At 37.0% G+C, this 24,765-nt stretch overlaps 1 protein-coding gene across 6 annotated transcripts in view; it reads left to right on the top strand.

Annotated features, from left to right (window-relative positions):
- The window catches only part of TfAP-2 (transcription factor AP-2), a 161,747-nt gene that overhangs the window by 60,997 nt on the left and 75,985 nt on the right, over positions 1–24,765 (top strand). For 2 of the 6 annotated variants that reach the window (XM_034340602.2, XM_034340603.2), the window contains one exon: positions 11,204–11,323. The exons of 2 other annotated variants lie outside the window; for them this stretch is intronic. In XM_034340602.2, coding sequence (XP_034196493.2) covers positions 11,261–11,323 — 63 coding nt within the window. In that variant the 5' untranslated portion in view covers positions 11,204–11,260. Of the gene's footprint in view, positions 1–11,198; positions 11,324–24,765 lie in introns of all 6 variants that reach the window. 2 more of the 6 variants (XM_034340600.2, XM_034340604.2) reach the window with 1 other exon arrangement.

The raw sequence follows: 24,765 nt of genomic DNA, 5'->3' as shown, positions 1-24,765 counted from the left end.
ATTAATTATTAGATTATATCAACTAAATTTTCCGTGTATTTCAATTCCTCGAATTCTGTGACAGAGAGATCGAAAAATGTGACAAATGTGTTAACACGTTGACTGCCCCAAGACATAATAACTTTTTTAAAATTGTTCTAAACTACTTGAATTTTGTCGAGAATCTAGAAGAATTAATTTAAAAATGACAATTGGTTGAAAATCTGAAGAAAAATAGCGAAGGCCGCTTTTCAGAATTTTCTTATAATGAAAATTTAAAACGCACCTTTTTTAAATTTGATTAAATTTTATTCATGCTTAATTGTCAAAAATCGCATTTTTTCGCTTTAGAACGCGATGTCCACGTATTTACGAGCGGAGGTGTATACGCGCCCCTAGGGTTCAAGAGGTTAAACGAAAGTACGGTTTAAAGTACCATATTGTTCGATAATTAGGTAGAATCCCATGGTCTGGCGTAGATAGACGACGCGTCCCATTCATTTCCAACTATCTCGTATCTGAAACGTACACCTGGCCGCGGGTAATAAACTGGCACAATGGCGTTACGACTCGCAATTCGTCATGCGCCCCGGGGACGCGTTTAAGTGAAATAGATACGTCAGTCTTATGGAATATAAGTTCATAAAATTGAGCGGTAAATCATTGGGGAATTTCTTCGTAACGGCGTCGGCCGCGGGTTCACGCGATCCCGGCGCGGGTAACCGCAGAGCCAGGCCTGTAATGACAGGCTTTAACAGCGGACTCGTAAAATCTTGCCACAATGGAATCATTCTCGACGGTGTGCCTCTATTGCGCGAGTCAATGGTCGCGCGTGCGAGTGGCTCGCGCCAGCCGCGAGTTCGCCGCTGTTTTACAAGCGTAAATCGCCGACGCGAGTTTCCAACCCTCCGCCAAGGGTTTCCGACCGTCACGCGAATCTCTTTTACTTCGCCTCGCGGAGAGATTATGTTCTTCGGTTCGTTTGGACAAGCTTGTTGGGATCGTTAGGTTTGAAAGCGTGTGTTTAGAAGTGAAGTAGGGTTTAAGAAAGTATACTCCTTGACTTTGGTAATTCATGAACTTTTATTAAAAATATAATACAAAATATTTGTCAATTTTTATTAATTTTGACGGTCATAATTCTTTAGTGTGTCAAACAATAGCGCTCATAGCAGTAAAAGGGTTGAAAATCAATTATAATTTAATTCAGATTTCATTAAGCTTGATACTCCAAATTGTACGCAGAATTTTTTATTTATGTACAGTTTAATTTTAGAGTGAAGTATAGGTTTCGCTTTGTTATGGTATCTGGTTAGAAATTTGTTGTAGAGATGACACACAGTATGTGCTACATAAGGTTTGAGAGTGGAATGTATACACAGCCACATAACTCCTATTCACTGACGTTTCAATCAACCGTTCTTCACCTTCGTTACTCATCGACATTTGTTACGGCCACGAATTTTCTAGCGACGCACGGGGATGAAATTTGTCGAAACTCGACATTCCTAATGGAAACGGTAAATAACGTCGATGATTGAAGAATAAGAATTAATTTCTATAGAGAAGGACTTAATTTTTTATAAAAGTTATTTTAATTTAGTCCGATTCTCTGTTACATAGTAGATACATAGTAGATAGTTTGTCTCTTCATTTTCTTATCATTCCTAAGAGTAATTATAAATTTTTTAATTAATTTTATATGACACGTAAAGGCAGCCTGAAAAAATAAAATGTCACTTTAATGGGTAATTACCTGTTTGTAGGAGTAAGAAACAGAGAGTGCAACTTTGTCAAAATAGTAGACACGCATCGATGCGTTCGTGATCAAGCGCACGATTAGCAGACAAGTGCAGGATGCATTCGCATTAATAATTAAGCGGCATGCGTGTGGATTATCTGATCGCAGGAATCGTGAACCGTAAAATTAATTTTTTTCTCTCTGCGATACTTTGTCCGCGTTTAAGGAGCTGATTACTCGCGTAAATAACTACTAAAGGTTCAGCTTGTTTGCAAACCTGTCGATTGGAATTTGATCTGTGATATGATATCTGTATGCGAACGATAGCCATTTGGAATATGTAATTTAGCGTTAGAGTGTTTGCTTTAATAATTGACCTGGTGATAACAGTGGCCTTTACGTTCAGCAGGATAGAAAACTTGCTAATTATAGTAAATAATCTAGTAATAATTAATAGTATTAATTTGAGACTCGAGCTTTGATAAAAAATAATGATATAACTGCAACATATTTCATCGTACGACGATTCCTCTTCCACAAAATTAATTTGTGAAATGAATTCGCTTTTGAAAGGAATTGGTAGAAAACGGTAAGGCAAGATAAATATCAATCGAATATCTTTCCTCGCTCGTGCCATTTTGCCGTTTCTTTTCAAATTTCCGGATTATTGATAGGCTACGATATAATTTAATTATAGACGATACGTTTCATATAGTCCATTTGAATTACGATTCACCGGGTGATAAATCGTTCGTTTTAATGGCTACCATCTAGGAGCAATTATTGGTACGCAAGGAATCGTGGCTTCGAGATGCTCGTCTGCCCACGCGGATGACAACAGGCTGATCGGAAACACGTTTGCAGGGATAAGCAGTCATTAAATTGGTATGAAAAGTATCCGTGTGGTAATAATCGCGAACGAGCTTCGTTACCCTGATCGATTTTCCTAACAACGTTTTATGTTATTTCATCCATACTGTCCATTATATATTGTACTACTTGATCAAGTGTAATGCACGTACCACGTATTTGCGCACAGTTTACAAGCTATCATTTCTGCGAATGGTGTAAAAGTCCGAAAGAAGCGTAGGAATAATGACTAGACTGTTGATGTTTATGTTGATATGTTTATTTGAAAAATATTTAACGGTCGTATATTTCGCAGGATATGTGACACTTATCATTTCACATTTCCCTTTCCAATCGAAATAATACTCTTATGAAATTTTAATTTGACAGCCTCTATGAGGTACAAAATAGAAAATTGAGAGCTTAAATTTGAAAATTTATAACTTGAGCTCCAAAGTGTCTGACTACATATAAAAAAATAAAAATTAAATTAAAAATTAGATAAAGTTTGCAAAAGAATGCATGCAAAGGTATAAGAGAAGGCTGGTGCAAGATGATACATAGGTATGTAGATACCAGCAAGCGTTTCCGCCCACTCGGTTATGACGTTCCTTGCAAATTCTTTAATACCGAAATAGGCTTGAAACCGTTTCGTTTCAGAGGTTAACCAGGGTCCTTCGACGACTTGTCTGGCAGTTGTGCCGTTTGAATGGCTAGTTAGCGCGAAGATTGGTTTTCTTCGCATTATTGGTCCCTTCTTCGGTCGGCGTTATTGGGATCACCCAAACACGCGGCAGTAAAATCAGCTAAGCTGACGGTTATTTATTGCTCGCGGTGGCACAGGTGAAAGAAACAGGTCTCACCTTATCCTTCTTCTCGTACTCTTCAATTTCGACTCTTCTTCCTTTACTTTTAATTGTTTCTTTCTTCTACTTGTGTTATCAAGCTGAATTTTTTCTGTAGCTAAATTTCTGGGGTCAAAAACTGTATCTCGTTTCATAATTTTAAGGAAAGCTGGTCTAATCATTCTATAACTGTAATTATTAAGAATATCTTGCATTACTAATACAATATTAATATTATTTAAAATTTGCATTCTCTTCTCTTTTATTAAATATCTGATTATTCAAAATTTGAAATACCAGTCCCCAGTTGAAACACTAAAATTATATTTTATACATATGTTTTAACAAAGTTTCGATGTTCCATTCGTAACATACTCTTTCCATCTCGCTCGGCTTCGTATCTATATAATAACTGGTTAAATTCCGGTAGTGGCGATCCTTACGAACGGTAGCCTCTAATCAACCTAATTTCGGGTTCCTTTGGCCCAATGTGGGCCAACATTGGAATTATTCGGTAATTGTAATGGATCGGAATGTTGCGCGTTCGCTCTTTAGGGGCGCGGACCAGGCCAACCAATTTCGTATCTTACGCGCGAACTTGTTTTGCTCGTTGTTTCTTAGCCGACCATTATCGAGGAGGGGGCCAACGTGGATTTGATTCCTTGGCCCCCGTCCCGAGATTACTACCAATCCGCGCCCTCGCTCTATTACTCGGCTGCTAGTCGTTGCCCATCGTGGATGGAATTCTTTATGAACCGAGCTTTCGCTGAGAAATGTCGATCGACTAAACTCGTATGATTCCTTGACTGGTGCAACCGTGAATTTCTTTAAATTACAGTGCAGTGTGCTAGAACGAATATAATTGGTTCTGGAACCTGTTCGTTCTAGCGTGTATTAAAATACCAGATTATACTGATGGTATGAAAAATTATGCTATACTGATTTTCTGTCAGAAATGAATGTTAACACATTGACTATTACAGTAGAAAAGACTATGTGTAGTCAGACATATTAAACCTGTAATTATTAAAGATACGATCAGAATTAGTATTCTGATAGTTTTAATAGATTATCTCCCTTCTTTTGCTAAATATTTAGTTACACAAAATTTTAGGTGTCGGTCACTAGTGACCCCCATGGCAGTCAATGTATTAAGATTATTTTGTTTACGTTTTAATGTGCGAAATTGGCAACTATAAGACTGAATTAGTATTTGAATTTGTCTAATTGTAATCTTCAAATGATTTATCTACAGATTTTCATTAGAATTATTTTAGAGGATCAGTGTCTAAAAAGAGAGGGTTATAATACTTCCTTTTTCTCTAAACTAGACTCGTCTAAGTAAATGTCAAAACAGATTATTTTTAGGTCGTAGTATTTTTGTTTGTTTTCTTTTTTTGTATTTATAAAAGTTATAAATGTTTGAAATCCTTCGAAGTAGCCTCCCATTCTATGTTTTGTCCCGTTCGAGATCGCGTTTTGCAGGGAAATAAGCGATCGGGGAAATCGTAAATGCTATAATACGAGGCTACAATCATAAAAGGTTAGCAATTGAAAGCCACGTAGATGATCGAAACGACCTAAGATTAAAAACAACCGACACAGTTGTTATGCGAAAACGTAAAGACACAGCAGCTATTTTCTGAAGAAACGGCTGATTCATGTATTTCTCAGGGATCAATTATTTTTCTTGTTGATCGAGCAGAATTTTTCACGTCTGTAGATGAAATTATTCGTTTCTTCAACGTGCCTAGTCATCTGTAAGTTTTATTATGTAAAATTGTCAGATTTGTAGTGGTCTTCTTGTAGTTCTTTTTCTGATTGAAAATAATCGTCGCTTTAACTTATTGCAACAAAATTTTATATTTCTGTGTTTATTAACATAAGTGCTCTGCGTCGAACTCCAGCAAAAGGAATGAAAAAATAATATTCTTGTAATTTTTATGTTTTCCCTTTTATAATTAAGAAGGCTGAAAAAAGAGGTAGACGCGAGCTCGACACGAAGGTTGTATGTACAGAGAGATTAATACGGTTAATAGCACTAAATTGTAACCATAAAGAATGCATGTAAGCAAGAAAGCATACAAGAGTCATAATATTTTTGCAGCTTTTAAACGTTCACACGCTCGAGGAAAAACGGATGCAAGGGGATAATAATTTTTTTTTTAATAACCCACCGTCCACTGCGTAATGACATTTCATTGCGTAGCTGCAATTAAACCGAGTGTTCTAACACAGTTTTCAACGTGAATGAACGTGATCGTGATTATAGCTTTAAGCTAGCTGATTCATTCATGAGAGACATTGAAGTTCAGTATGCTTCTCTCATGCTCAGGAATAATAAGTACGTTTATTGAATTTCAATTAAAAAAGATTTCTTCATCGTGGAAAGTGGTTTGACAGAAAATTCTTATGGATAATGATTCCAATTTATGTTGAAAATTAATTAGGCTGACAGAAGAAATTTACTTTGAAAGTCCTTGGAATTTTTTTGTGAATTATTTATCGTATTCTTCATAATAACTGTAATTTACATACATTCATACATGTAATGATTATCAGTTATTATCCTACAAAATTGCAATAAGTAAAACGACTAAATTCAATATTATAAATCGATGGCACACGCGAATGTTCTTTAATATAAACTTATAAAAATTAATCAATTGTTAACGTTTTAATGACATTTTCCTGAAATTTCAATATTCAAACTAATACTAATTAAGATGGAGAAAATATAATTCAAAATAAAATGCACCAAGGTGTGAATTTATCCTTTGATATGAATATGAAATGAATTTGCAAAATTATGAATTATACGAGTGCAAATTATTATAATTTTGAAATATAAAAAAATTTTAACACAAATAAAAGTGAACCTCCGCCATAAATTATCTCTGCTAGAGGAGCAACAGAATTAACTTCTGTTCTTCACACTTTTATTTTTCGTTTTCCTCGTTTCCTTATCACACCTCTTATCGTAATTACAGAATAATAATGAAACATAAATTGCGAGTGTAAGTTCGTCGAGCGAAGGTATACAATGATTTCGCTTCGCTGTTACCATTAACCATGGAATAAATACGATCGTTGTTTTTATATAATTATAATTTAAACATACCGGATCAAACACCATGCACGACCGTCAATTTTATTACAGTCATTTATTTAATAAGGCAACCAAAGTTCCGCGTCACTGATCGAACACGATCGACTTGGACAATTTTTTTTTTTCGTATACGGTGTTCTTCGATCTAATTAAATCGTCTGATGCGTCGGTTGGCCGATAAATACCTGAATGCAAAACAAAACAGAGGGAAAAACAAGAAAAATGTGTTAGAGTCGAACAACGGGCACGTTCGAAATAACACGTACCGGAAGCGTAAATAAATTAAACTGACTCGCCGCGAGCAAATGTTACTCGAACAATCATGATTCTGTAGTAATCGAACAATTTATACGCTTGAATCGGAGATCGCGATAATCGACGTTAATAATCGAATACCATTGCTTTATTGTGTGATCGACAATCTAACAAAATTGGCAATAAAGTGCTTATAAATAGGAAAATGAAATGTATTGTTTCTTAGCTCGCTATGAGAGGAATACTTGATGATGCCCTTGACATTAAAATGATGAAAATTTTAAATTAAAATTTCAAAATTTCAAAATTAAAAAAGATATTTAAATAATTTATATAATTTTAATAATTTGGTGGAAATTTCAAAATTAAAATAACCATGATGGATGATACTTTATTGAAAATAAAATTCTATGAAAAAAATTCATTTATTTATTCTATCTTTAAAAAATTAAGAATCTTTTTCTATGAAGCGAATGGGAAAAACAGTTACAGTCTCTTAGATCCGGAAAAAAATCATGGAAATAATAATCTCGTCACGGAGCGACTACAAGTACCAAAATGGTACCCCCGTCGCAAGAAGTGTCCACCGTTGGACAGGGATCGGTATTCTGCGGTTTACCGATGTCCAGGTGGAACGATCGGTCGGCTAGGAAATAGCTCGGTAAATAGCGCGGTTCCCCTCGTTAACTCGATTTAATGGCACGTCGTTAGCAGCGGTATAGCCAGCGACGCAGCTAGTGACCATAAAAAAAGAAGTACACTCGGAATTCGGGATACTCGGAATCGTAAATGCCACTTCTGCAAGGGAAGAGAAACAGGGTAGACGGAACCGGGACGGACAGCGATATTGTACCTTACCAGTCACCTCGTATCCGGTTCTCGTGCCAGTAATACCTATAAAAGATGATAACAGTGATGATTGCTAGTATAAAATTCTGACCGCACCAGACGATTGTATAACTCATAATCAGTTAGCGATCTTGGTTCTCCGGGAAAGGGTAGACAGATATCGCAAGAAGAAACCCTTGCCTTACGATTTCCTGTACCTTTTTTCAGTGTTAGCTGTTTTGATATAGAGGTGAACAGGGATAAAAGTAACATTGTAGGTAAATCCAAATCTATTATAGCTGTTATCGCAAATTTTGGGCGTGCAATGCGAAATTACGATATGCAATTAATATATTGAGTAGTGAACTAAATGACATTTCACACCCGAAAGTAACTTCTTCATTCTGTTAGTTCCGATTCCATGCAGTGTTACAATCGACCAGCCGTCAGGGACGGTTGTAACACATTCCTCGGTCTCCATTTTTGATTAATAACTTGAATATTACTCGTTATTAAGGTTTTGGTATAAACATTTTTTTTGTAAGTATAATAGTTTTTGCGTAATCGTAGTTCAAAGTCATATTGTTAAAGTCATTTTGCCAATTGCGAGTGCACGCGATTACAGTACCTATCATTAGTTTTTCATCAATTAGAAGAACACCCGTAGCCGAAAAGTGAAAGTTCGATTTGTACGTGCGTCAAGAAAGATGCTGAGATCGTTCCAGGAATAACGATAATTTAAGCGAATTTCGTGATGTAATATCGCGCGTTAGGCATCCACGTTGTTTCAGAATCCTTTGCGTAACACTAATTCCACACTGGAAATACAAACAGTTACATTTGTAACCTATTATTATTCATCGGCAGAATTTCTAAAAGTAGAATTGTAATTTTTGCAACAAACTTGTGTTTGTGTTTGTATTTTATCAGCAAAACTAGTCACTTCCAAGAAAATTCATACTTTATAAAAATTCATTCAATGGTAGGTTTGAATTCAGTCAAGGTAGGTTTCTTACAGAAATTCCAATACCATTCGAATACCATGGTAATGATCTGTATCACGTAATCGTAGAGTTGAACGTAAGAAATACTTCCTTGGATGTCAGTCGCCATCGCAATTCTCTAGTTGGAATCAATAAAGAAATAGAATCACTGAAATTCTTCTCTCGCTTTCACTTCGTCTCACCAATGACACCAGCAATTCATCACCTTCCCTCTGACTCCTCTGAATTCAATTTCTTGATCCCTCTTTCATTCGATCTGGAAAAATATTCAATCATTGAAATCAGGAACGTTAGAAAGCAGATATAATGTTGTATATTATTTTCTTATTCTAAATTTTATAATATTCCTTTAAGAATTGATATATAAAATGTCTTCGTTTGAAAATTGATAGATTTAACTTTAGTTGATATTCTGGATCACGAACGAGTCCGAGGGTTAATTCATCAGCGTTGCTAGGTAGACAAGAGTTGTAGTTGTAACCATTCGGTTGCTGGTCCAATTATAATAGTTGTTGCTCATTTTGGGCAGGAACACGTCTTGGCGGGTTGTGGGGAACGTTTAGTTGAGGCGAGGCTCGCGCTTGTTCGGCGTGCAGAAGCGTGCACGAGGAACGATCGTCGACTGTATCAGCGGCACATGGCGTAGAACGCATTATGAATATTCAACCGGGTAGCCGGCATGGCTGCGTTCGAATCCATTATTCATCGGTGCGGCGGCATAGGAGTGCGCGGAACGTTTTCCGCCAGGCTTACTTGCAGAGAGTGACGTCGTTGAGAGGAAAGGAGGATAGCATCGAAGAGGAAGAGATGAGAGATGATGATACGAGGGATGAGGATAGGAGAGTGATATAGGCTGGCAGTGGCGAAGGTTAAGTGGAAAATATGGGTGAAAGAAGAAAAAAAATGTGAAATTGAAAATGAAACAACAGAGATGTAGGAGAAATTGGCACCCTGAGATGAAATTTCATTTTGGAAGACTAGATGTACTCAGCAAATTTCTATTTTATATTAACGTATTATCCACCGACCAGAAATTAAATAGATGCGTATTACCACCTTATAATTAACAATAACTAAAGATTCTAAGGCGTTACTTCATCTTAATTGAAGTACATCTAACTTTCATTATTTCAACTGAGTTACATGTAAATTTGTAATAATCAAAAGGTTATTAATTGGTTTTTCTTCAACAGCCGGTAGATAAAGTGTTAAAAAACCTTTAAAAATTAATTTACAGAAACAAGAAAATAAAATACAACAATCATTGTCAAAAGAATAGAAAATGGTATAAAAGTTTAATTATTGACACACTTGACATTGTGACTGAAACGGTATGCACCAATAACTGACACATAAATTTATATTAATTTTACAAGAGAAATATAAAATTTTTAACAAATATCAACAAAGCACTATACAATGAAAATTGGCTTTTCTTCTTATTATCCTCTGTATAGTATTTATCCACAAAAATTGTAAAATGATTGATGTTTCTAGAAAACACAAGATAAGAGATAAAGAGAATATATTTGGTACCTTATGAGCATACATACAAAACTAGAAAAGAAAGAAAATTATAAATTGTACGGAAAAGAAAACGGGGGTGGCGAAATCGAAAAATATGCGACAAAGAAAATACATAGAGAAAGAAGTTAGATAGAAAAGGAAAGAAGAGACGTAGACAGGAGATAAGAAGAAGAAAAAGAAAATTCTTTGTTTCATATTTTTACTCGCCCCTTTTTTCTTCTACTCGTCTTCTTCTTTTCGTTCTACGTGTGCCTCTTTTATGTCGTCGCGTTCTTCTTTGGAATCCTCTTCCTCCCAACCCTCGGTTCTTCGTTCAGAGTTTCGCGTGGTTTTATTCGCCAGCGAAAAGAATGCGCTTCGCTCGGCCTAGTAATCAGCTCGAAAGGGCGAACGGAGGGAGGATCGCTTACGCAACAGAGAACCCCGTGCTCGAATTTTTCGGATTCCTAAACGCGCGAAATAAAGCGAAATTTCGTGTCAGTATCTCGTCTCGTGAAATGCAAAAAGTGTACACTCTTCATGATTCCTCGGTACAAAATATATTATTATTTTCTGATTATCTGTATTGTAATTCATAGATCTACGAAACAAGTAAACGGTTGCTTCCAATTACAAGCTCGAACAAATATTCATGCTTAAGGCTGATCGCTGTTTTGAATATGTTTTACATGAAATTATATTCATTATGCGCCTGTAACGACAGAATGAAAGAAAATGTCGAGAAAATAAAAATCAAATAGGGGAGGCAAGTGATCTACTTACTCTGTGGGACAGGCATCTGTCCGATGTTTCCATCATTTTCAAAATTATTCTTCTTTTTTCATTTTTATCGACGAATAGGTACATTGGAAAATTTTAAAATTAATATGCATTTTAAAATAAATTTTAGATTAAATTTTAAAACAAATTTGAGAATGAATTTGAGAATAAATTTTAGAACAAATTTCTTTATAGGGAATCAATTTTTTGTTGATTGTGCGAATATTTCAACTGTATTTGCATACGTATCCTTGTAAAATGAGTTTGTTTGATCGCTAAGTAAGTGTTTCGCCTTGTTCTAGGTAAGTTGTGACCGGAGAACCGCGGTGAACATTCGGATAGTATTTCGGCGGTAGGGGTCAGAATGACGTTCAGATGCATGCCAGCCTTTCAGACTCTTGGAAGCGGTGACTGCAGTTCATCGTGGGTAAGTGTATTGCTCTTATGTAACTCGGTGAAGCCGCAATCGTGAACCATTGCGAATGATACGTGACACGAATCCTCGAGTTCTGACCTTTCTTACCTTAGAAAACCGCATTCAATGAGTCGGGTAATCGATGAACGTTGACTTTACAAATATGCACACGAGTCTTGATTCTTTGCGAAACATTCTAATTGTGCAAATCTTGAGAAAGAAATTTATTCTAAAAATAAATGTTATTTAATTTTGTTTAGAATAAATTTCAATTTCTTAACTAAATTTATCAATCAAGATTTCATAGCTCCGAGGTCCCAGAAATCTTAATTTCACCCTGACTAATTTCCTAATTGCCAAAAATTAATAGTAGTAAAGAATACTCTTACTTCACTTTTAATAACAAGATACAAAATTATTTTGATCACCAACGAATTCTTTAATCTATATTCTAATAGAACATTTCTCCTCGCTACAAAGTTTCGCTTTGTTTATAAATACTGTACACGATTATACCTGATAAGTATTTTATTCGAACAATTAAGCGGTTTGTTCCTTGCAGCGGAGTTAATAGTTTAGAAAATTAAATTTTCATCGAGATATCTAGCATGCGATCAGTGAAAAATTTATTGTCCCGGTTACTACGTTCGCTCATTTGTTTACTTATCTTGCAAGTATATCGTTCGACACGCTACGTTAGGTTTATTTCGCTTAGCATCACATCGTCCGTAAATTAGCATGAATTTCATTGATTTAACGAAGGCGGAATTAAGAGATTAGAAAGAAAGGAAAGTAGATCAGAAATCCGGAATAATAACAGCAATTCATAGGAATATTTAATGCAGAACCGAATCCTCGATTTGCGAAACTCTCATTACAAGATTGCTATTCGAGCCATCTAATTTTCAATGCGAAATTGATCGTGCGAGAAATTGAATTATGGAGATGAGTTTTTATTCAGATTGCAAAAGTCAATGCTATTAACAAAATTGTGCTTCAAATATTTTTTATAATTAATTCTTATCTGAGACGAGGTCTGATAGGGTAAGCAAGCCAGGAGATGGACGATCGATAAATTGATAATTATAAAAAAACTAGATCCGCAATCTATGTAATTTTTTTTTTATTTTGTAGCAAAATCATTTATTATTTCATAAAAGTAACATTTTTTATGAAAATTTGTTTTTTACATGAAGAATGATTTGTAGTGCTAACAATAAGTTATATTACCACAATGTGCTGGTCGTTTAGCTTATTGTTGGATGTAAACTTGTGCTTGGATGTAAAAATGGCGTGTTTAGGCGTATTGCAAAAAGGTATTAATAATATTAAAACTTTGTAAATAAACATTTGCTCTATTGTCCGTCTAATGGTAATACTGGCTATAAGTACAATTTTCATCTTTTTATGATTGGAAAAATAAATTTCCTTATATCCAATTAACTTTATCTTTAAATTTATACAATTTTACGTACAGAGCTTCCGATTATATTTTTATAAAATAAATATTTCTAAGAAAGATTTGATATAAACTTCGAAATCAGCTAAACTGTCCATCTACTGGCCTGTTTACTCTATATTCCATTGTCTTCTATTGAAACACTGGACATGTGTAGTAAAAAATAATTTTACTTGAGATATTAAAAATGAAATCTGTTGTACAATGAACGAAAAGAGCTTGGAAAGTGAATCCAAATGAATCGGAGCACTTTTATAATCGAGTGTCCGACTAGAATACAAAGTCGAGTGCTTAGCGGTCAGTGGAAATGAAATTCATGGAATTGAAACGGAAAATGAGGTTGGCAGAAGCCATTCGCCGCGGATAATAAGCGCGATGGAAAGCCGTCTTAACGCGGCTGCGTGACCAAGAAGTTTGCAGCACAACCTAAAGATTCAAACCTACCTTCTTATTCTCATTCCGTTGTTATTACTTTGTTTCCTTTCTCCCCTCTTTCCGAGACCAGAGTAAATAACTCCTCGTCGTTTACTCGCCGTACCCCTCGGTTTATAATGGAGATTATCTTATTTGCGTTGAGACTCGTTTTAGTCCGTGAAGCGACGTCCGAGTTCTCAGTTGGAAAAACCTCGAGGAGAACGAGGGAAAATCGGGGTAGAAAAAGGGAATCATTCGACGTGGAAATAAAGAATCAGAAACATTTCGATTTAGTCGTAGCAATTTTTTTTATTTTTAATCGATTAATAAATTAATTACCCCGTGTACACACTTTCAACTTATAAATTTATCCTCTTGAAGTTCAACATCTTTATTAAATCACGACACACAGTAAAACAATTACTCCTCCAACTCCCGAAGCAGGAGGAACGTACCGAAGATTCCTATTCCATAAACTAAATATTATACTTTACTTATTCATCACTCTCAATTGACAAAATTACCCATCAATCATCCCTCTAACCTTCCATCACATCGAAGGCTCGATTTTCTCGTCAAACCAGCGACACGGAGCGAACGTTTACGATTCGTGCCTCCGATTCACCGGCAGCGCTTGCGACTCGCGATCGTTGACCATCGTTCCTCGGCTATTTTTCCTAAACAATCCCCACGCGGCTGCTTTCGATCCACCAGTCTTCTCGTCCGATTCTAACCGTTCGATCCCGCCGACGAATCGCGCGTAGAGCTGCACCTTGCAATTACGCGGAAAGGCGGTCCACCCACTCCGCGAGGTCCGCGCTCGTTGCGGCGTAACACTGACTGCACCTTTTCTTCTCTCTCTCTCCCCACCCCATCTTCTTCTCGTGCCCCCGTGTGGTTTTATTATTAATTATCAGGTCGCCACTATGTTATTAGTGCACTAGGAGATACCGCCCGCCTCGGATACACGGTGAATGGCGCCCTGTTCAGGGACTCAATCCTTCGAGCGAGCAAAGCTTTAAGCCGACGATGATAAATAACGACGTGGCGGGTACACGCGCACGTATAATCTGCTCCACGGCCGTTTTGAGTGACACGAGGCTGTAATTACTATTATCAATTAGCGGACGGAAGGGGAGATTTATGAATTGGGAATGTAGGCTGCCGCGAGGACTAGGATCCGCTGTTTTGCTTTAACGTTCAGCTGCTCTTTCTTTCCGACTCTTAGCTGGTACAAAGTGGAAGGTGTTGCTTTCAGTGTGATTGGTGATCAGATTGTGCTAGCTAGAGGATAGGTGTATTTTCAAACGAGTTGAGATATTTTTTAAGAAGATTAACTTTTAAATTTTGTTGTTAGGGACGGTACTTTCAATTTGTTGATTAAATACCAGGATTAGGCAGCGATGTAATTTAATTTTTACACATTTACACAAATAACAGAACAATGCCAAAGACTTACTGCACAAAAGAAAAGCCGAAAGCCAGGATCCAGCTTAAAGTTCAGTTTAATGCCTCTTTAGTTGCGGATGTAATTATCATATTCAAATTAACCGGGTTTGCATCGAGCGGTTGCCATAACTCGCAATTAATGGTTAGTACGCACTGTCGATGACCGATTCGAATCGATGCAACGACAATTAGAAAGCGAGGCGAAAGGGAACGGCGCGGACGTTTCGCTTCTAATTATTGCCTGGTAATTAATAGGACGTAATTAAAATGACGATTGGACGCGGACAAATGGGTCCCGAATTGGCTGGTCCCGGTAACGCGTGTGTCGTTAGCCTGTCTCTCGTTTTTCTCGCGTAACGAACTCATTTATTTCGGCATGGTAATGTATTATGTAGAATACGACAATGCGTAGCTCGATCTACGACTCACGAAACAAACCTTGGCAAACGAGCTAGCCGTACGCTCCATCCCCCGAGGGATCGCCAGCATTTCACCCAGAATTTACGTTGCGTTTCACGCTGCTAATACCGCTGTAGTATAATTATAATTAGCGGGATACGCCCTTCACACCGCCCCCTTTTGAAAGTTCGCCCTGCCGGGTACCTGCCGTGTTCGTATCCTTCACCTTGATATCCGGTGTCCGGCTCTCGATGATCAAGACAGAGGTCCTATTTGGACCGTGGATTTACATTTTAAGGTCTGTTCATAGATGCAAATATTAATACATTATTGTAGAAAATATAAAAAATTAGGGATCTTCAAAGTTTCAAATACCTTGCGAATATTTGTAAGTACATAGTTGAAAATATGGCTGTCTCAGCTTCCTGAAATCCAGAAATTTTAATTTAGAGGAAAATTAATATTTTTTATATCAGAATTTAGAATTTTTAGATAATTTTAGATAATTTTTAGATCAAATTAGAATAAATACAATTTATTCAAGTGGCTTGTCATAAATGATTCACCTTGAATTTTAATTAAAAAATATATTATTCAAATGAAAATTCACTTTTTCCCAAACAAGCCAATAAGAAAAAATGAATTCGAAAGAAAAACAAGAAAAGGTAAAAGATGAAAGAGGGAGAAGAGCAGAGAAAAAGATCATCGAGAGACGATCTCGTGCTCGCAGACCCCCATAAAATCCGGGCAGCTCGTCTCGATTCGAGACACGCTCGGAATTCGCGAGCGCCTTTAATGAGGCAGTTTTATACCAGCGTCGGCAACACCGAAGGCAGGTTGAGAACCCGAAGGTGGCTCGTGCTCGATGATGACCTCTGACCGCGAACGCTGAGGAGTGAGACGAGGCCATGCCTGGGCACGCGAGGCCCAAGACTTTGCCCCGAGGCACGCGCACCATTCTCGTTCTCCTCTTTTTCCATCTTTCCTCTTTCCCCATCTTCATCACCGCACCACCCTGTTCATCTCTGTTGCACCCTCGCTCATCGTTCACTCCTTATTCTCCCCTTTTCCCTCGGTGCCCCGACGTAATTTTGTGCGATTGGCCGATGTCATGGCATGCAGAACACTGGCCATACTGCCCCATGATGCGGCGCGCTAAGTGGCGGACAAGCGTAGAGGTGAAACGGTGGTTGTTTTGCATGCGCTCGTATCTCCCCTTCTACTATTTAGGATCCTTTCGACGGAGACTGGGCGTGATCGGTACCGTAGATCGTAGGGATTTGGTGCTACGTATCTCCGGCTAGATCGTAATATTTCGATAGGCTCTACCTTGGATAGGATCTTCGTTTCGCGGAGAACTTTTGAACCGATAGGAAGTTTCTAAGCGAGGAATGAATCGTATCGCGATGTCTAAACATAGAAATAGTCGATTTTGAAAGAAAATTAATATTCGAGTATTTAATAAGAAAAATTACCCAAAAGATTTAACACCTAATTGCTAAACCTGCAAAGACCAAACCACTTCTAATCAAATATAATACACCTTGGTAATCTTGTTTCATCATCCGATAGAACAATGTTTGCGTATAGTTTCGGTATCGTGCTAAGCGCATTAATGAGGCAACAGGTAATTATTATACCTGGACAGCTAGGAGCGATTCCGTGAAAGTCGATCGCGCATCAAGATAAGATGGTCGGTAAGGGCGACGTATGCTGATCATTAACGAAAATCCCGTGACGACCCTTTCACGAGATCGGCGACTCCATTCATTTCGCTTAATAACTACAAATTACGGGCTATCGGACGAGCAAGTTCTATGAATTTTAGCGTGGGGAACGTGGCACCCCGTGCAACCTTGGCCGCCTAATGTGCGCGATTAAATCGCCATCGCCGATGGACACATAAAGGGAGCGGAGGGTACCGTGTTCGGCGAACGGACATTTTTCTAAACCAATATGTCGGCTTGTAATCACGCTAAGTGGCCTGTTCGCCGTTTAATGCCGTAAACACCGTCCAGGCCCGGACTTGTTTGCGATCGAGAAACGATCGCACATTAAAGTATGCGCGCGGCATCGGTAGGACGCGACCAGTTTTTCCATGAAGTTTAACGGGAAAGGTCTTAAATCATACACTTAAACCGATCATTACGGAATGTTTTGAATCAGTTATGTTCTAACAGCTGGATATTTATTACCGTCAGCTAGCTTCTACTCTCTTCTCGAAACCCTCTCTGTCCATTTTTCGACCGGTCAATTAGTCGACTAAACATATGACCGTATCCGAAACCGGTTCCCATGGGGTATTTGAATTTTCGTTTAGGAGATCATTATTTTTTGTCTGTCCGATTGTGACGGTGGTGACAGTGGAGAAAGAAAGATATAGGAGAAAGGATCGTTTAACCCTTTGACTGCTGAGTGCTCTAGGCTTAAACCTTTCAAATCTTTAGGTAATCTTTCAAAGTTATTACTTTGATTCCCTTATATTTGAACGCTTTTGGGAGGAATAACTTAAGTGTGACGAGTATAGTGCCTTTTACCGTTGAAATGTTGGTACCTCTTTAGCGACACTGATTGCAATTTGTAACTAGGCTCCCCAGATAATTCAGGAAACGTAGGTAAAAGCAGAGATCTATAAAGGTAAGCAACAGAAGCTCACCGGATACAACCGCGGAAGTCGGTATTGGAGTCGGTAAGCAAGATGTCTACAAAATGTTGAAGGATAACGAGAGATTTTATACTTGCTTTCCTCAATAGATGGTTGTAGTATGAATTGCTGCTTCCAAATGCGCTAGTTTTGAAATGTCCATTTCGGTATATCAGTATCTTCTTCGAAACACCATTCATATAAATTTAGTGCATTATAATTCAATAATTGTACTGTATTACAAACATAAATTCTAATAAAAATTTCTAACATGTATACCTATGATACATTTTTCAGAATATAGAAAGAAAGTAATATAATTTTTTTTTGAAATGATGATAGATACCAGTTCTCTACATATAACATTTTTGTTCTAAGTCAAACACTATTATCGTATAATCTTTATTGAATTCCAACATTCATGTTATAATTTCAATTTAAATTTTTTGTCGTGGAAAAAGTAAATTTTTTTCATTCGCATTCTTCATCAAACATAAAGCATAGAATTACAATAGGCATCGAGATAGCAAGTCCAGAAAACGTTCTAAACTATGTAGGATCGAATGGTAAATTCGCAAGCTCATTATAGAAACGGCCAATGGTCGGCGGTAATACAGTGTGACGGATAGCTTTTGAGATTCGCGCGAAGATATCAGATCTCCCTTTTATTTCACGGAACGAAGAAACGAACGAAGACATTTTCTTACCGTTAACACGATAGTATCTTCTTATTGACAGAGTCCGCAAGGGGCGAGGAATTTTTAATTAGCCCGGAGCAGCTCGATTAAATCTTGTCGAGTAATTATGAGCTGGCCTCGTGAGCATGGACCATCGACGGGATTCTTGCGCGGACGTATTCGACGATTTCTTGCTTTTATTTCTGAATGACAATTGAAAATTTTCCCGCGCTGCTTTGTAATTACCAGCGAATTCGAGAAGTTCTTGTCTCGACTCGTCGACACGTCACAGTTCGAAGAGGATTTTTATCCTCGACACGACAATTGGGAATTTTTCTTAATCGACCGGCAATTATAATCGAGAAGTTCTTGCCGTGATTTCTTGAGACATCGGTTCGCAGGATATTCTCGAGAGTTTTTGTTCAAAAGTGATGATTGGAAACTTTGTTATGCGGATAAATGCGGGGCTGAAGTTCAAAAAGTTTTTACGTTAATTCGATTATAGCTGACAAGCTTATGCGATGAAGATCGTATCGTAAATCGTTTAATATTTTTATCAGAGGTCTGAGAATTTGTTGTTTATACATTGCGAAGCATCGTTTTAGTACCGTCATAACTTTAAATAATTTTGGTGTTGCAAACAGATAACCATTGGAAAAGTTCAATGCTTTTAGTGTATAGTTTATTTTATTTGCAATATTTATTTTCTCCGATAATACTCTTTCAATATGTTTGATATTTATCAACAATTACAGTTAAGTAGTTTCAAATTATTCAACTTGAAATAAGAAGAAAAACTCTGTGATGAAAATTAATTATTTCTTCGATTTTCGTTTAATGAGATCAACAATGATTTATTACCGTAATTACATTTAATTCATTTATATTATATTCATTATTATCGAGAAACAAGTATTTGAAGCAGTAAGAGATAAGACAAGAAGAATGGTTTTCGTTTAATATGAGGCTGCGAGATACGATCCGAAATGGAGTTAGCTTTTAATTAATCGCAAATACATCGATCACTTTCACCCGTGGTTTCCCTTGATAATTATTTTTTTTTTTTATGTAACTGTAATAAGGAATCCAGGTTGGAATGGTATTGTATTTACAACGTGAAAGTGTGGCTGATTAAAGGATAAGAGGTAATTTTACCGAGAACCAGCATAGTATCTATTTTTTTTTTTTATTTCACCCTTCCTTTAAGTCTTGCTAGTCAACAGAACTTTCATTTCTTTCAAACTATCTATTTGATTGCAAAGACTTTTGCATTGGAGAATAAATAATAAAAGGAATAGTTCCATATTTGAGAAATAAAAATATCTCAAACAGTGAACCCCTTTTACAATTTGAACAATTTAAATTTAATTTTAGACTTTTTAAATTTCAAATTATTATATTTCGTCTGAAAACTGGAATGCCTAATTTTAATAGAAGTCATTTTGGGTCATAATTGATGACTATAAGTACATTCATTCAACGATTAAATTATCGCTCTCAACAGCTTGTTGTCTAAGAGTTAATTGAATTTTGTAGTTACAAATAGAGAAGTATAAATCAAATTATGATCGCATCTTTCGAAATGGCAAATAGAATAATTTGAAGGAACGTAGAAAAAACGAAGCTAGAATAAATTAATTTCATCTGCTCTAACCGCAATCTAGATCTCTTTTCGCGTTGTCACTTGTGTCGTTGGACGACAAGGATCTCAAAAGGAATACGCAAGATCAAATATCTCACATGGCGTGTCAGCCGGTTAGAAAGTCTGCTCGCTCGATCCTCGAAAATGTCCCTCATGCATTAATCATTGTCTGGCTCGCGCGATTCTCTAACGACGTTGTTCGATTTCAATGAGTGCACAGTTTCATACGGGTAACAAGTAACGCGCAAGAAAGCGGGCGAGATTGATAAATAGACGTCTATTTCCAGGTATGTTGTCACTAATGAATGAATCTCTATTCCATCATTTTTTTTCTTTCATTGACTTTGCATATTTAGAATCTTAGTGATTTTAGTCCTTGTACGATAATAAATTACTTCTGAAAAATAATTGCATAGGAACAAATTAAATTTGCTTGAAAGAAATTTTGGGAAAATGAAAAATAAATCTATTAAAAATTAACATGTTAGAAACTAATAGACGTCTGATCCTAAGGATGGTGTTTAAATTGATTGAAAATAATTATTTGTTGAATTTTAATAAATAATTCGACATTATTTACCTAATAGTTTGAATAAACAAGGGAGACGAATAATTGTATTACAGGTGTAGGTCAAGTGAAATAAAATCATGCTGTGCATGAAAGGGGCTCTCATCATTTTTAACGAAGCCTGCCCACTGATTCGGTTATCACGTCGTGTCCGTGATGATGAGAAAGAGCGTGAAAGCAATTAGGGCATCGATGGGATAAAATCTGCTCGTGAATTGGCGAAGGTGCGCTGATGAAATCGCTTCGTCAGAGAATCGATGCGAATAAAAATGATGTTCAGAATGACGTTTGACGTTGACCAGCAAGGTGCCTTAATTAGGAAACTTAACTTTACCATATACGTATCAGAGATGAGTTATTATACTCAAAGTACACGTACAAACAAATAAATCACCGATCAATCTCTTTGCTCTTTTTGCCGCAAAAATACAAAGTTTTTAATATACAGTCTCAATACTGAGAAGATTACATTTGAAAAAAAGAAAAATGATTGTTCATTGTGAATAGATTCGTTTCTTCGAAATCAATATGAAACAATGGCGAATCATCCGGTATTATTACGATGAAGTTCGATTCGTTCGATAGATCAGTGACAGGATGATTATAATATCTCGTCGAGGAGAGTATGATCGAGGGTAAGCGGAATCGCGCGAGGACGCGGCGCGCGGTTGAAATTAAAAGCCTTGGAGGAACGAGATTCGTGAGGGGCACGAAACAACGCAATTTGCTCGCGTGTCCCGTGTCATTGACGACCAACCCTGATCATCGTACCCGGCTAATGCACGGTAAAGTCGAAACGATTATCTACGTGCCCGGCCGACCTTAAAATTGACTAACATACGGGACGTGTTGCGAGTACGAGTCCCTTTGCATCTGCATCTGCAGGGACAAGTCATCGAATAATCGCAAAAATCATTTCTGACTGTTAAAAGCCTAAACTTCTTGATCGTCATTTTGAAAATTTGATCAAATATATCATGCCAATAGTGGTAATTTATAATTGTATGATGAGGAAGTAGTAGATAAGTGATGACTCCTAGAAAGATCGAAAGTTATTAATATTGATTTTTGTAATTTCGAAATGCTGTCTTACAATTTTTGTATTTCATAAATTGGTGCTTCTTTTGTTTTCTAGTCAAAGGAACGACTATTGTCATATGCAGTGTTCCGTCAACGATCGTCTCGCACGATCTTGCCAACAATTACCAATTTGCTCATTTTTTGCAATGTCCAGTACGATACAGTGCGAAGCAAAACGTAGCTACAAAGTGAAATAATAGGTATGGAAATGAGGGGCTAGAACGTATACGTACGTGTCGTAGATGCAGTGATTCTAAGAACAACCCTGTATTCCCTCTAAATCTCAATTATAATTTAATTAAACAAACTTTAAACTGAAGTTAACGTGTTAATCATCGGTGACCAGCACCGCAAATTACACGTGTCTAAATAATTAAAAGAAAACAATGGAAAAACATAATTTTAAATAATGTAAAATAGCAAATAGGAATTAAATTTTGAAAATTAATTATTCCAATTCTTAATTCAATACGACCCACAACAAATGCCCATTTTCACTATGGCATTCAACGGGTTAAATGAAAATCTGATCTTCAATGAATTATTGTACAAAAGAATCACGTTTGAATCAGCGGAGGCTGTTCCAGCTGATCGTCGGTGGAACGCAAAACGTGCAGCTTTCTCGAGGTCTGGGCGTCGTCGCTTCCGGTTGCGAACAGTTGCACGAGTCGCTCGCGTTTTTTCGTCGCGAAATTTTTTCGATCGCGCGGGATCTCTCTCGAGCAGACGAGGAAAAAGTCGCGGGTCTAACGTTCGAACCCGTTTGCCCTAGATTGCGCGAACGTTTACGCACCGACACGCGGGCACACGTGTACGGGTTATGAACGGAGGAACAAGGTGCGTTGGTCACTAGGGCGTTGACCTGGCTGGACCAAAGGAGCGCGAGCCGAGCGGAATCTCGCCTCTTCGAGAGGATGAGAGGTGAAACAGTCCGTTCTTTCGAATTGTTCCTCCGCCTTACCTTCTCTCCTCTTCCTCCTCCGTGCGTTTTTCCTGCTCTTTGCCTGCTTGATGAAGCGGAGACAGGTGGTGGTAAATTGAATTTATGATCGTTTCTTACAAATCTTTGCAAATTGTAAAAGTTTAATTTATTTATTAATATTTGGTACGGCAGATGTGCTATACACTAAGGGAAAGTGGGGAGGTTTCAGTCAATATCTTCTGCATCTAAAAATTCATGAGCTGTGGTACTCGGACAGTTTGGGTTTAAGCGAAAATTTATAATTTTGTAATTGCTACTTGAACGCAAATTTAAATTAAATTTACCATACCATGAAATTGGACCCGTACAAGGTTAAATAAGCACTTTAAAAAAATTTTAGTTTCCTTATTAATTTTTCTTTTATATATGAGAAATATAAAAATCGTATTTTTATCTAAATTTAATTTGATCATTTAAATGATTCGTCCTTTACGTAATCTCACGTATGCCTTAAAGAGTCAAAAGTGGAAGCGCCTTATGATGTCCGAGAAAAAGAAATTGCAAAAAGGAAGCACGCGTTTCGCACGTTCCCGAGATCCAATTTATCGCTTTCAATCATTTCGCTGACCGGCGTGAATAATCGTCAGGCGTTTCGCGTGCGTTCTCGCGGGAACGCCTCGCGTGCCCGGCGCGTTTACGATAGTTATGCGCGCTCCTTCTCATCTTTATCGAGCATAATTCCCTTCTTCTGTCGAACAATTTGTTGATTCTCCCTAAAAAGTAGCCGATCATTCCGGTGGTCCTTCGAAGATTCTCGTTTCTTCTTCCCTGACCCAATTCTGCACGGACGATTTTCACTCACACAATCGGCTACTTGATGAACTTTTAAAAGCCGTCTATTACGTTCCACTATAATCAGACATCGGTTCCGTACGCTTAACGCTTTTTCGATTCGGCCTGGCCGTCAATTACATCATTTGGCTTCGCTTCGATAACGATTATAACGTATCCGAAAGCTGCCCTCGCTTTCAGGTCATCGTGAATCGAAAACTTTATAACAGACAGAGAGATCTCGACACTCTTTTTCTCTTTTTTTCTTTACTTCCCTTTTTGTTCCTCGCTTTTAATTTCGCGTAGAAGAAATGCTTCTCTCCGATCAGTTTCGGGATTACAGCTGGTTGCAACAATGAAACGATTCTGGAGTAATTCAAAGATTTATCGATGCCCCTTTTTCCGTCTCTCATTCTGTGGTGATATTGGGTTTCTTCTACTTCTCTCTTTTTGCTCCATTAATCCTTTTCACCTCGCCGATCGTCCCATTTTACACAGCTAGCTAATTTGTAAGTTCCCTTCGTTACTAGATGGTTCATTGTCATCACTGGAACTACTGTACTCTTTTTCCAGGATTACATTAAAGTTCTTATTAAAAACATTAAAAATCTTTGAGTTATGTAAGTATAGAAAGAGTAGATAAATAATTTTCTATAAAATGAATAGAAAATTTTTAAATATTGCATTTTTTTATTTAATTTTAGAAAAGAAAAAACAATAGTTTCAACTTGCAATTCGAAGGACTTTGTTTCGTCACTTCTTGTATTACTCACGCAGAATTACATTATGAATAATTAATGCAGCTATTTCATGTGTCAGCTTTCATGTGTCGCTTTATAAAAACCGCCTGTTAGATCGCTCTTAGCTATAATAATTAAATTGCTGGGATATTGGTTTAATTGCTCGATAATCTTGCACGAATCTGGACATAGAATTTTTAGAAAATTTTCACTGATATTTCTGCTTTAACGATCATTAAGGACTTTCATTAGTACTATTTATCGTTGAAGAATGTTCAAGTCATTAAGATTAGATCTTTAAAATAGCTTTTATTATTATAATCACTATACTCGATGATAAGTAATATCTATTTCCTAGTGAATATTTCAAATGTTATTCATTCATTAGTTTACTTTCTCTTTTAATAAATTCTTCAAACGAGTAGACTGATAATATTTTTCTAATTCAAACCGAAGAATTCAGAATTTATTTTTAAAGATTAGTCATAGAATTAACATTTGTGAATGACAAAAGACATTACACCTCAGAGTGCTGGTGAATAAATCAGAACGTACATTATCAAATCTCCTAATTAATAGCATTCGTATGCTTATTATAATTCTATTCACACAGCGTGTATCCTCTGGAA

Source organism: Osmia lignaria, chromosome 15 (assembly GCF_051020975.1).
Source record: "Osmia lignaria lignaria isolate PbOS001 chromosome 15, iyOsmLign1, whole genome shotgun sequence".
Taxonomy (NCBI): domain Eukaryota; kingdom Metazoa; phylum Arthropoda; class Insecta; order Hymenoptera; family Megachilidae; genus Osmia; species Osmia lignaria.
This window is presented reverse-complemented; position numbering and strand designations above follow the sequence as displayed.